At 46.3% G+C, this 14,433-nt stretch overlaps 1 protein-coding gene across 1 annotated transcript in view; it reads right to left on the reverse strand.

Moving 5' to 3' along the window:
• Positions 1-14,433, reverse strand: part of TADA2A (transcriptional adaptor 2A) — a 67,671-nt gene that overhangs the window by 37,480 nt on the left and 15,758 nt on the right. Inside the window, exons 5-7 of the mRNA XM_038759218.1 lie at positions 11,325-11,482; positions 9,097-9,185; positions 7,505-7,577 (exon numbers count right to left, since the gene is read on the reverse strand). Of these exons, the coding sequence (XP_038615146.1) occupies positions 7,505-7,577; positions 9,097-9,185; positions 11,325-11,482 (320 nt within the window). The remainder of the gene's footprint in view (positions 1-7,504; positions 7,578-9,096; positions 9,186-11,324; positions 11,483-14,433) is intronic.

Raw genomic sequence — 14,433 nt, forward strand, 5'->3', positions numbered from 1 at the left:
ACCATTATTATTATGATGATGATGGAAGAGAGGCTTATGATATAAGCCTGTAGCAATTTAGGATACGGAACATGTGTTTTAGACTTTTAGACTGTGAGCCCACTGTTGGGTAGGGACTGTCTCTATATGTTGCCAATTTGTACTTCCCAAGCGCTTAGTACAGTGCTCTGCACATAGTAAGCGCTCAATAAATACGATTGATGATGTGTGGCAAAAATGATCAGATGCCAGAGTTGAAGGGCTGCCTGATTTATACAGACCTTCACCGAGGATTTCTGTGCCAAACTAACCGTGTCAAATGCACCAAGTCACACTCTCCCAACACTTTGGAAGAGTGAAGACGGTTCTACTTTCGCTAGGGACCAAGAGGGAATGCTACAGAATGAGCAATAAAATGTAAACGTTTTCCTAACGCACCTTTTACTCCGGGAGTTGACACTCTACAAAACATAAAGAAGCTCCCAACAAGGTCCTTGCCCCCACATTTCAATCAGGCAGTGATATCGACTGCTTACGACGTACAGAGCACTTTACTAAGCGCGCGGAGAGTACAATGCGAAGAATCGGTAATCACAGTCCCTGCCTTAAAGGAGTTTACAATCTGAGGCGGGCAAACAGTCGGTCCATCACGTTTACTAATTCCATTATATTCTCCTAAGTGCGAGTATAACAGAGAAGCAGCATGGCCACGGGCTTGGGTGTCAGGAGGTCATGGGTTCTAATTCCGGCTCCGCCACCTGCCTGCTGTGTGACCTTGGGCAAGTCATTCATTCATTCAGTCAATCAATCAATCAATCGTATTTATTGAGCGCTTACTGTGTGCAGAGCACTGTACTAAGCGCTTGGGAAGTACAAGTTGGCCACATATAGAGACAGTCCCTACCCAACAGTGGGTTCACAGTCTAAAAGGGGACAAGATGATCAGGCCGTCCCACGGGGGACTCACAGTCTTTAATCCCCATTTTACGGATGAAGGAACTGAGGTAGGGAGAAGTTAAGTGACTTGCCCAAAGTCACACAGATGACAAGCGGTGGAGCCGGGATTTGAACCCATGATCTCTGACTCCAAAGCCTGGGCTCTGTCCACGTTCAATCGTATTTATGGAGCGCTTGGCTTCTCTGTGCCTCAGTTACCTCATCTGGAAAATGGGGATCGAGGCTGTGAGCCCCATGGGGGGGACAGGGGCCGTGTCCAACCTGATCTGCTTGTATCCACCCCAGCGCTTAGTACGGTGCCTGGCAAACAGTGAGCACATAACAAACACTATTATTATCCCTTCTAGACTGTGAGCCCACTGTTGGGTAGGGACTGTCTCTATGTGTTACCAACTTGTACTTCCCAAGCGCTTAGTACAGTGCTCTGCACACAGTAAGCGCTCAATAAATACGATTGATTGATTGATATTATTATTATATGCTTAAGTTCAGACCCTCTGCATACTAAGCACTCAATAATGACTATTAAGTGCCACAAGACATTTAGGAAACACTACCACCTTTTAATCAATCAATCGTATTTATTGAGCGATTACTGTGTGCAGAGCACTGTACTAAGCGCTTGGGAAGTCCAAGTTGGCAACATATAGAGACAGTCCCTACCCAACAGTGGGCTCACAGTCTAAAAGGGGGGAAAATTTGATCTCAGCACTCTTAGGTGATCTATTCTAGACTCTCCTGGGTATTTACAATCTTTTTTTAACTCTCATACCAGAGAGGGGATTAGAACCTAGGCCTCCAGCCTTTCTAGGCTGTTACTTTCCCTCTGAGCCACAAATAAACAGAAGTTCAGCTTGTGGCGATCCAACAGTTTTTGCACAATTAGAGTGTGTCTTAACAGCCACTCCCAAATTGTCTTTTTTCATCCAAACTTGCCATGACGGGCAAATTGGATTTTTGGTCAAATCACCTTTCCGTCCAAAAGGCATCTCCTGCGTAGTTCTCTTATGGGAAGACTGAAGTTCGGATTGGAGCCCTTTTAAGTTCCTGGCTTCAAAACTTTCACACTGGATTGACTACACAACACTGTCTCCCCACAACATCATCACCATCATCAATCGTATTTATTGAGCGCTTACTGAGTGCTTAAATAGAGTGCTTAAATAGAGTAATAAACATGTACAAACATATACACATATACAGGTGCTGTGGGGAAGGGAAGGAGGTAAGATCAATCAATCAATCAATCGTATTTATTGAGCGCTTACTGTGTGCAGAGCACTGTACTAAGCGCTTGGGAAGTACAAATTGGCAACATATAGAGACAGTCCCTACCCAACAGTGGGCTCACAGTCTAAAAACATCTTCCAGGGTCGAGAGACACTGTTGTTCCACAACCCTGGAGCAGATACAGGGAACATGTCTGTTAACATTATTCTATTGTACTTTCCCAAGCGCTTACTACAGTGCTCTGCACACTGCGAGTGCTCAAGAAATATGATCGACTGACTGAAACACCAGATTCTCCAAGCTGGGAGATGCAGAAGTTGCTCTTATTCTTTTCCTAATTGACTAACTGAAATACTAGATTCTCCAAACTGGGAGATGCAGAAGTTGATCTTTTTTGTTTTTTTTAATGGCATTTATTAAGCCATTAAAAATTAAGCGCTTACTATATGCAAAGCACTGTTCTAAGCGCTGATAACTTTGGTATTTGTTATGCGCTGACTATGTGCCAAGCACTGTTCTAAGCGCTTAATTTTTAATGGCATTTATTAAGCCATTAAAAATTAAGCGCTTACTATATGCAAAGCACTGTTCTAAGCGCTGATAACTTTGGTATTTGTTATGCGCTGACTATGTGCCAAGCACTGTTCTAAGCGCTGGGGGAGAGACAAGGTGATCAGGTTGTCCCCCCTGGGGCTCACAGTCTTAATCCCCATTTTCCAGACGAGGGAGCACAGAGAAGTTGTGACTTGCCCAAAGTCACGCAGCTGATCATCATCATCATCATCAATCGTACTGATTGAGCGCTTACTGTGTGCAGAGCACTGTACTAAGCGCTTGGGAAGTACAATTTGGCGACATATAGAGACAGTCCCTACCCAACAGTGGGCTCACAGTCTAGAAGGGGGAGACAGAGAACAAAACCAAACATACTAACACAATAAAATAAATAGAATAGATATGTACAAGTAAAATGAATAGATAAATAAATAGAGTAATAAATATGTACAAACATATATACAGCTGATAAGTGGAAGTGGAAGAGGCGGTATGAGAGCCTCTGACTCCCAAGCCCGGGCTCTTTCCACTGAACCACGCTGCTTCACGGTATTATTTTCCCAGTCTGACCCCCGGGAGAGAGGCCGGGAATGGCAACGGGCTAAAGACAACGGAAAACTTTTTAGATCACGGGACCCTTCGGGCTCCCGCCGGAGCTCCGCGCGGAAAAGAAATTCTGAGGGGAGTTTCCAGTTGATGTGCCCAGGAAGAAATCTTACTAAAATAAGAACTGCACCCTTCCTCAGACAAAGCCACCCGGGAGGCAGGCTCATGAGTCACGGGGGGGTTGAAAAGACAGGCTGACAGGAAAGATTGAGAAAATACAATGGAATTGGTGAACGCCAAAGTGGTCTTTCAGGCTTTCCTCTTTTAGCTCCAACTGCGTCACTTCGCCATTCCACAAAAGTGGTGTGTGGGAGGGAGAAGGGAAGGAAAGCTCTTAAAAGTCTCTCCAAACGTTTCCTTAAAAGTTAACGCTTTCTTGAAGCCTCCCTCCCAGTTCGAGTTGGCGTATAGCAACTCAAAGGGCAGTTCCTTCTGAGCTAGAATAACAATAATAATGATTCTAAATGGCATTTGTCAAGCGCTTACTATGTACCAAGTGCTATGTCCTAAGTGCTCGGGTAGATACAAGGTCATCAGAGTGTCCCACAGTGGGGCTCGCAGGCTTCACCCCCATTTTACAAACGACGTGACTGAGGCCCAGAGAATCAATCGATCGTATTTATTGAGCGCTTACTATGTGCACAGCACTGTACTAAGCACTTGGGAAGTACAAATTGGCAACACATAGAGACAGTCCCTACCCAACAGTGGGCTCACAGTCTAAAAGGGGGAGACAGAGAACAGAACAAAACATACGAACAAAATAAAATAAATAGGATAGAAATGTACAAGTAAAATAAATAAATAAATAGAGTAATAAATATGTACAACCATATATACAATATATACATATATACATATGTATATACATATATACAGAGAAGTGAAGTGACTTGCCCAAAGTCCCACAGCTGACAAGTGGCAGGGGCGGAATTAGAACCCATGACCTCGGACTCCCGAGCCCAGGCTCTTTCCACTAGGCCACACTGCTTCTTATGGAAGGATGAAGTTGTTTAGACTGCGAGCCCACTGTTGGGTAGGGACTGTCTCTATATGTTGCCAACTTGTCCTTCCCAAGCGCTTAGTACAGTGCTCCGCACACAGTAAGCGCTCAGTAAATACGATTGATGATGATGATGAAGTTCATTCTTCCTAATGACAGAGTGTAAGTTAATGGGGGGTGAAATTGGGAGTTGACAATTCTGGTTCTCAGAACTGGAGAATTATTTATTGATATTCATGTCTGTCTCCGTCTCTAGACTGTAAAAAAAAATAATAATAAAATAATAATGGCATTTATTAAGCGCTTACTATGTGCAAAGCACTGTTCTAAGCGCTGGGGAGGTTACAAGGTGATCAGGTTGTCTCACGGGGGGGCTCACCGTCTTCATCCCCATTTGACAGATGAGGGAACTGAGGCCCAGAGAAGTGAAGCGCTGGGGAGGATACAAGGTGATCAGGTTGTCCCAACGGGAGCTCACAGTCTTAATCCCCATTTTACAGATGAGGTCACTGAGGCCCAGAGAAGTGAAGTGACTTGCCCAAAGTCACCCAGCTGACAATTGGCAGAGCCGGGATTTGAACCCGTGACCTCTGACTCCAAAGCCCGGGCTCTTTCCACTGAGCCACGTAGCCTGTAGGCTCGTTGTGGGCAGGGGATGTGTTGAATTGTGCTCTTCCAAGCGCTTACTATAGTGCTCTGCACACAGCAGGCGCTCAATAAATACCACAGATGGTGATGAAGGTGGTTTGGGACAGCAGCATTCAGTATTTTCGGTTTCAGCCCGCCAAATAATAGACGGCACTGAGTTGGGCTTAGGTTTTGTCTTAAACATTTAGTTAACCCAGGAAGGGCAAGGAAAGGAAAAAGAGGAAGGACTGGGAAGTAGCGGGCCTTAGTGGAAAGAGCCCAGGCTTGGGAGTTGAAAGACCTGGGTTCGAATCCCCGCTCGGCCCGCTTTGTGACCTTGGGGAAGTCACTTAATGAATCAATCGTATTGCATTCATTCCTTAAATCGTATTTATTGAGCGTTTACTGTGTGCAGAGCACTGTACTAAGCGCTTGGGAAGTACAAGTTGGAAATGATAATAATGGTATTTGTTAAGCGCTTACTATGTGCTGATAATAATAATGATGATGACGGCATTTATTAAGCGCTTACTATGTGCCAAGCACTGTTCTAAGCGCTGGGGAGGTTACAAGGTGATCGGGTTGTCCCACGGGGGGCTCACAGTCTTAATCCCCATTTTACAGATGAGGGAACTGAGGCTCAGAGAAGTGAAGTGGCTTGCCCAAAGTCACCCAGCTGACCATCGGCAGAGCCGGGATTTGAACCCATGACCTCTGACTCCAAAGCCCGGGCTCTTTCCACTGAGCCACGCTGCTAAGCACTGTTCTAAGTGCTGGGAGCGATACAAGGTGATCAGGTTGTCCCACGGGGGGCTCACAGTCTTAATCCCCATTTTACAGATGAGGTCACTGAGGCTCAGAGAAGTGAAGTGACTTCCCCGAGGTCACACAGCTGACAGTTGGCGGCGCCGGGATTTGAACCCATGACCTCTGACTCCAGAGCCCGGGCTCTTTCCACTGAGCCACGCTGCTAAGCACTGTTCTAAGCGCTGTGGGGGATACAAGGTGATCAGGTTGTCCCATGGGGGTCTCACAGTCCTCATCCCCATTTTACAGATGAATTTGAGCGCTTACTGTGTGCACAGCACCGTACTAAGCCCTTGGGGTAGAGAAGCAGCGTGACGGCTCAGTGGAAAGAGCCCGCGCTTGGGAGTCAGAGGTCATGGGTTCAAATCCCGGCGCCGCCAACTGTCAGCCGTGTGACCTCGGGGAAGTCACTTCACTTCTCTGAGCCTCAGTGACCTCATCTGTAAAATGGGGATTAAGACTGTGAGCCCCCCATGGGACAACCTGATCAGCTCGTATCCTCCCCAGCACTTAGAACGGTGCTTTGCACATAGTAAGCGCTTAACAAATACCAACATCATTATTATTATTATTATTATTATTATTACAATATAACAGAGTTGGTAGGCACCTTGCCTGCCCACAACAAGCTTCCGGTCTAGAGGACTTAACTCCTCTGTGCTTCAGTTTCCTCATTTGTAAAATGGGGATGAAATCCTACTCCCTCATACTTGAGCTCCACGTGGGACAGGGACTGTGCACAACCTGATTATCTTGTAGTTATCCTAGCATTTAGTACAGTTTTTGGCACATAGCACTTAAATACCAATTTATCGTGTTTCTAACAACCCACTCTTTTAAGAGCCCTTTGGTATCACGCATGGATGCAACCAAACCCCCAATAATTAGGGTGTCACCTCTGCAATGTGAGCAGAAATGTTTAATAATCAACACGGTTCTAAATAATAAAAGGATCCAGAACCTTCTGGCCTTGGCATTCCTCCCGCTGCAGACCGATTCCTTTTTCCCGTGGGGGCAGTTTATTAAATTTGCCATCAGGATGTTCATTCATTCGAATTTACTGAGTGCTTACTGGGTGCACAGTACCGTACTAAGCGCTTGGGAGAACACAATGTGACAAACACACCAACTCCCTGCCCTCAGTGAGTTTACAGTCTAGATGGGGAGACGAGCTATAAATATGGGTAAATAAAGAGATTATAGATATAAACGTCAGCACTGCGGTGCTGGGACGGGGAGATGAGTAAAGGCAGAAAGTCAGGGTTGCACTGAAGGGAGGGGGTGAAGAGGAAAGTCTTTTAGACTGTGAGCCCACTGTTGGGTAGGGACTGTCTCTATATGTTGCCAACTTGGACTTCCCAAGCGCTTAGTACAGTGCTCTGCACACGGTAAGCGCTCAATAAATACGATTGATGATGGAAGGAGGTCTTAGAGGAGATGTGCCGTCGATCGGACTTTGAAGGCGGGGCGAGCAACTGTCCGTCGGATATGAGCAGATCGAACTATAGGAATCTTGGTATCGTTTGCCTGGGGCCTAATGTCAACTCTGAAATGTGAGCAGAAATGGTGACAAATCAACCCGGTTCGAAGTAACAAAGTATCCAGAGCCTAGTTTTATGCAGGTTCCTGGACCAGGCCAAGACTATAGTGTCAAAAAACTGTGGCGTCCCAATTTTTGGCGTAACATCGACACACTCACCCTCCGCGCACCCATCCTTTGACCCGAGGTTCAGACCTTACCGTGTAAGACGTCCGAGTCGTCCTCCACAAAATCTATGTCTCGCAGGTCCCATTCTGCATAATTGTCAAATTCCTGTGAAGAGAAGAGCCCCCGGTTCAGTAACTTCCTGGATCGCGTCCGTGATTTTGATACTTGATAAACAGGGGGAAACCACCTAGCAGGAGCTCGTAGTGGGTGGTCAGAAAAAGGAAATGCCTAACGTATCTCAGAGGAGAGTGAACCTGACGGGGTCAATAAAGGGAGAAAGACCGAAAAATGAAAGGAAATGTCTAACGTATTTCAGAGGAGAGTGAACCTGACAGGGTCAATAAAGGGAGAAAGACCGAAAAATGAATGGAAAAGTGACCAGAAATATTCAGAGCTTATTCTGAGTCGTGGGTTCTAATCCCGGCTCCGCCACGTGTCGGCTGAGTGACCTTGGGCAAGTCGCTTGACTTCTCTGGGCCTCAGTCACCTCATCTGGAACATGGGGATTGAGACTGTGAGCCCACTGTTGGGTAGGGACTGGCTCTATATGTTGCCAACTTGTACTTCCCAAGCGCTTAGTACAGTGCTCTGCACACAGTAAGCGCTCAATAAATACAATTGATGATGATGATGATGACAGGGACTGTGTCCAACCCGATTTGCTCGCTTAGTACAGTGCCTGGCACACAGTAAGCACTTAACAAATACCACAGTCATTATTAATTTCTAGGGAAAGCATCCGCATTCTCCTAGTGCTCCCAAGAAAATGGAGGATGATTCAGTGGGGCCTTGAACCAGTTAAAATGCTCAGTGGTGGTAGTAAAGAGATCAGTAGAACTAGGAGGAGTCGATCAATCAATCAATCAATCATATTTATTGAGCGCTTACTGTGTGCAGAGCACTGTATTAAGCGCTTGGGAAGTCCAAGTTGGCAACATATAGAGACGGTCCCTACCCAACAGTGGGCTCACAGTCTAGAAGGGGGAGACAGAGAACAAAACCAAACACATTAACAAAATAAAATAAATAGAATAGATTTGTACAAGTAAAATAAATCAATAAATAGAGTAATAAATATGTATTTATTGAGTGCTTACTGTGTGCACAGCACTGTTCTAAGTACTTGGAAGAGTACAATATTACAATATGGCAGATACATTCCCTGCCCACAGTGAGCTGTAAATAAACAGAAGTCCTTTCTGAAAAATTAGAAAAAAAAATGGGGCAAGATGGAAAGTATTTGGGAATACGGCTGAGGGAAATGCTGTTAATCTGAATTTCATCTGGGGAACGGGACGGACAGAGACCTACAGTTATGGTCCTTCCTGTGACAGATTCTTCTTGATGAAAGTTCTCTTGATGTTCAGGAAGATGAAGACAAAGCAGGAAGGTTTACATTTGTGAGCGGGATGAGCGTGGAGCCCAACTTCCAATACTCGGCTCTCGGAAGTGGATTTTTGGTCTGAGTTTTGGAGCTGGGGATCTCGCTGTGGACAGGGAATGGGTCTCCCAAGCGCTTTGGATGGCGCTCTGAACTCAGTAAGCGCTCAATATATACGACTGATGGATGGATTAATCTTAGCAGGCTCCTCATTCTTGTGAAAAAAGCGAGTGGATCCCTTACCTCAATGAAGTCTGCTCGGGCTGGCATATATCCCGCCATGTCCCGGGAAAGCAGGGAGTCAAAGGTTGGCCGGGGCGGATCATCTGTCGCTGGAAGAGTTTCAGGTTTTATTAATTCATTTCATACAATGTTGACAGAAAAAGGAAATGCCTAACGTATATCACAGGAGAGTGAACCTGACAGGGTCAATAAAGGGAGAAAGACCGAAAAATGAATGGAAAAGTGACCAGAAATAGTCAGAGCTTATTCTGATGTCCTTCCCTGCTCCCTAAGGAAAATGTGTTACCTTTAGATCATCTTTTAAAGAGTAGCAATGCGGCTAAGGGATCACGGAAAAAGCTCAAAACTGAGCTGAAGTCTGTGAAAGAACTCCCTCAGTCGAAACTCCAGAATTCTCAAATATCCATCCCTGCTCCTCCCTTTCATTCCCAAGGGGCCGTTTTCCGTCTATTGCTCCAGGCCACTTGAATTTCCTTTTCACTTCACACCTTCGAAGCTTTACTAAGGTCACATCTCCTCCCCGAGGCCTCACCCAATTAAGCCCTCTTTTCCCCGCCTCCCTTTCCCTTCCGCCTCGTCTGTGCATTTGGATCGAATCCCGGCTCTGCCGCGTGCCTGCTGTGTGATCTCGGGCAAGTCGCTTCACTTCTCCGTGCTGCCTCAGTGACCTCTTCTGCGAAATGGGAATTGAGACTGTAAACCCCACACGGGACAGGGACCGTGCCCAGCCTGATTTGCTTGTCTCCACCCCAGCGCTTAGTTCAGTGCCTGACACTTAGTAAGTGCTTGTCTTAGGCCGTCAAGGCATCTGCGACCCGTAGCGCCGCCACGGACACATCTCTCCCAGAACGCCGCCCCACTTCCATCTGCAATCGTTAATGTGGCAGTGGATCCATAGGGTTTTCCTGGTAAAAATACGGAAGCGGTTTACCATTGCCTCCTTCCGCGCGGTAAACTTGAGTCTCCACCCTCAATTCTCTCCCGCTGCTGCCCAACAAGGGTGAGTTTTGACTTGTAGCAGATTGTCTTCCACTCCCAAGCTAGGAATGAAATGGATATGCTTCTGCTTGACTCTCCCTCCTAAAGCCGAGACCGGTAGAATATTGGGAGCCCTCCAGGTGTGACCCGGAGAGGGAAGTAAGTGCTTAATAAATGTGATTATTACATCCGTAACTTGTTTATATTAACGGCTGTCTCCCCCTCTAGACTGTAAGCTAGAGGTGGGCAGAAAATGTGTCTCCAGTTCTGTTGTACTTTATTCTCTCACGCACTTAATACTCTCTTTTGAGCGCTAAACAAATACCACTGATTGACGGATTGAAAGCCTACTCACGCAGTGGTAATGCTACTTGCTAAGGAGCTCGAGGGAAGGAGAAGTATGCAGGCGTCTTCCCATAACTTTGGGAACGATGCCCCATTTATAATTCCTCAAGTTTCTACTTTTGCTAAATCGAGAGGGCCCGGGAGTCCCTCGACTCCTGGAGTCGAAAAATAAAAAAATCATGAATGCCGCTGGTGACGGTGGAAGGATACCACAGACTGGTCCGTGGTCCTGGCTTTACCAGAGCGAGTGATATTTAATCAGAAATTGCAAGCAACCCATAGGTGATAAATCTTTTAGACTGTGAGCCCACTGTTGGGTAGGGACTGTCCCAAGCGCTTAGTACAGTGCTCTGCACACAGTAAGAGCTCAATAAATACGATTGATGATGATGATAAATTTCGACCGCACTTCAACCCAAGCTCTCCCCGGGGCTCTGCAAGATGGGTCACTGTACTGAGCCTGACAGACGCGAAGGTTGAGGTTAACAAAAGACCCCTCTCTCTCACTACTGCGTTCAGATACTTTATAATCATCATCATCATCATCATCAATCGTATTTATTGAGCGCTTACTGTGTGCAGAGCACTGTACTAAGCGCTTGGGAAGTACAAGTTGGCAACATATAGAGACAGTCCCTGCCCAACAGTGGGCTCACAGTCTAAAAGGGGGAGACAGAGAACAAAACCAAACATACTAACAAAATAAAATAAATAGAATAGATATGTACAAGTAAAATAAATAAATATAATCTTCCGCCGAGGATTGGTTTGGAAACTACTAGGCCGAAAGGCCCGAGGGCAAGCCGAGGGTCCTCTTATAATCTTCCGACGAGGAATGGTTTGGAAACTACTAGACCGAGAGGCCCGAGGGCAAGCCGAGGGTCCTCGCGACGGCGGCTACTTACACTGGAACGGAATGGCTGTGTCGGCCGCCTTCGCCTCCTCCGCCTGCTTCAGGTTCAACAAGGTGGACGCGAAGAGGGGGTTATTGATGAAATGCTTCATGTAGTGTTTCTCGCATTCCTCCTTGCCTTTTGTGCACATCTGGTTGGCCACGTCTTGCCTTGAGAAAGGAGGAGGCAGCTCTTTCAGTCAATCAATCAATCAACCAATCGTATTTATTGAGCGCTTACTATGTGCAGAGCACTGTACTAAGCGCTTGGGAAGTACAAATTGGCAACACATAGAGACAGTCCCTACCCAACAGTGGGCTCACAGTCTAAAAGGGGGAGACAGAGAACAAAACCAAACATACCAACAAAATAAAATAAATAGGATAGAAATGTACAAGTAAAATAAATAAACAAATAAATAAATAGAGTAATAAATATGTACAACCATATATACATATATACAGGTGCTGTGGGGAAGGGAAGGAGGTAAGATGGGGGGATGGAGGGGGGACGAGGGGGAGAGGAAGGAAGGGGCTCAGTCTGGGAAGGCCTCCTGGAGGAGGTGAGCTCTCAGCAGGGCCTTGAAGGGAGGAAGAGAGCGAGCTTGGCGGAGGGGCAGAGGGAGGGCATTCCGGGCCCGGGGGATGACGTGGGCCGGGGGTCGACGGCGGGACAGGGGAGAACGAGGCCCGGTGAGGAGATTAGCGGCAGAGGAGCGGAGGGTGCGGGCTGGGCTGGAGAAGGAGAGAAGGGAGGTGAGGTAGGAGGGGGCGAGGGGATGGACAGCCTAGAAGCCCAGGGTGGGGAGTTTCTGCCTGATGCACAGATTGATTGGTAGCCACTGGAGATTTTTGAGGAGGGGAGTAACATGCCCAGAGCGTTTCTGGACAAAGATAATCCGGGCCGCAGCATGAAGTATGGATTGAAGTGGAGAGAGACACGAGGATGGGAGATCAGAGAGAAGGCTGGTGCAGTAGTCCAGACGGGATAGGATGAGAGCTTGAACGAGCAGGGTAGCGGTATGGAGGGAGAGGAAAGGGCGGATCTTGGCAATGTTGCGGAACTGAGACCGGCAGGTTTTGGTGACGGCTTGGATGTGAGGGGTGAATGAGAGAGCGGAGTCGAGGATGACACCAAGGTTGCGGGCCCGTCGGCGGTAAGGGGGAGTACGGTTTGGTTGTTCCTCATTTAAAGGCGAACTGACACTTAAGAGCTGAAGACGTCGTTATTAGTAACGATACTCGTCGATCCCCATTTTTACAGACGAGGCCCAGAGAAGGGACGTGACTTGCCCAAGGTCACACAGCAGACAAGCGGAGAAGCCGGGATTAGAATCCATGACTGAGAGACTGCTTCTCTCAGTACCATCAACCCACACCCTGCTTTTTAAAATAATAATAATAATAATAATGATGGCATTTGTTAAGCGCTTACTATGTGCAAAGCACTGTTCTAAGCGCTGGGGAGGATACCAGGTGATCAGGTTGTCCCACTTGGGGCTCACAGTCTTCATCCCCGTTTTACAGATGAGGTCACTGAGGCCCAGAGAAGTGAGGTGGCTTGCCCAAAGTCACACAGCTGACAATTGGCAGAGCTGGGATTTGAACCCATGACCTCTGACTCCAAAGCCCATGCCCTTTCCAATGAGCCATGCTGCTTCTCTAAATGGTATTTATTAAGTGCTTACTAGGTGCTACAAACTGTTCTAAACGCCGGGGTAGATACAAAGTAATCAGGTCGGCCTCAGTCCATGTTCCACATGGTTCTCACAGTCTTAATCCCCATTTTACAGATGAGGTAACTGAGGAGGCAGCGTGGCTCAGTGGAAAGAGCCCGGACTTGGGAGTCAGAGGTCGTGGGTTCTAATCCCGGCTCTGCCCCTTCTCAGCTGTGTGACTTTGGGCAAGTCACTTCACTTCTCTGGGCCTCAGTTCCCTCATCTGTAAAATGGGGATTAAGATTGTGAGCCCCACGTGGGACAACCTTGATGACCTCGTATCCCCCCCAGTGCTTAGAACAGTGCTTGGCACATAGTAAGCGCTTAACAAATACCAACATTATTATTATTAGAAGAGAAGTGACTTGCTCAAGGATACCAACATTATAATTATTATTATTATTAGAAGAGAAATGACTTGCTCAAGGTCACCTAGCAGAAGAATGGCGGAGGCAGGATCAGAACTCAGATCCTTCTGACTCACTAGGCCACACTACTACTCCCCTACTACCAGAGAAGCACCAGCAGTAGATATATATTTATTTTATTTTGTTAGTATGTTTGGTTTTGTTCTCTGTCTCCCCCTTTTAGACTGTGAGCCCACTGTTGGGTAGGGACTGCCTCTAGATGTTGCCAATTTGTACTTCCCAAGCGCTTAGTACAGTGCTCTGAACATAGTAAGCGCTCAATAAATACGATTGATGATGATGATAGTAAGCGCTTAACAAATACCAACATTATTTTTATTATTAGAAGAGAAGTGACTTGCTCAAGGATACCAACATTATTATTATTATTATTATTATTATTATTATTATTATTATTATTATTATTATTAGAAGAGAAGTGACTTGCTCAAGGTCACCTAGCAGAAGAATGGCGGAGCCAGGATCAGAACTCAGATCCTTCTGACTCACTAGGCCACACTACTACTCCCTTACTACCAGAGAAGCACCGGCAGTAGATATATATTTATTTTATTTTGTTAGTATGTTTGGTTTTGTTCTCTGTCTCCCCCTTTTAGACTGTGAGCCCACTGTTGGGTAGGGACTGTCTCTAGATGTTGCCAATTTGTACTTCCCAAGCGCTTAGTACAGTGCTCTGCACATAGTAAGCGCTCAATAAATACGATTGATGATGATGATAGTAAGCGCTTAACAAATACCAACATTATTTTTATTATTAGAAGAGAAGTGACTTGCTCAAGGATACCAACATTATTATTATCATTATTATTATTAGAAGAGAAATGACTTGCTCAAGGTCACCTAGCAGAAGAATGGCAGAGGCAGGATCAGAACTCAGATCCTTCTGATTCACTAGGCCACAGTACTACTCCCTTACTACCAGAGAAGCACCGGCAGTAGATATATATTTATTTTATTTTGTTAGTATGTTTGGTTT

The sequence above is a fragment of the Tachyglossus aculeatus genome, chromosome 17 (assembly GCF_015852505.1).
Source record: "Tachyglossus aculeatus isolate mTacAcu1 chromosome 17, mTacAcu1.pri, whole genome shotgun sequence".
Taxonomy (NCBI): Eukaryota; Metazoa; Chordata; class Mammalia; order Monotremata; family Tachyglossidae; genus Tachyglossus; species Tachyglossus aculeatus.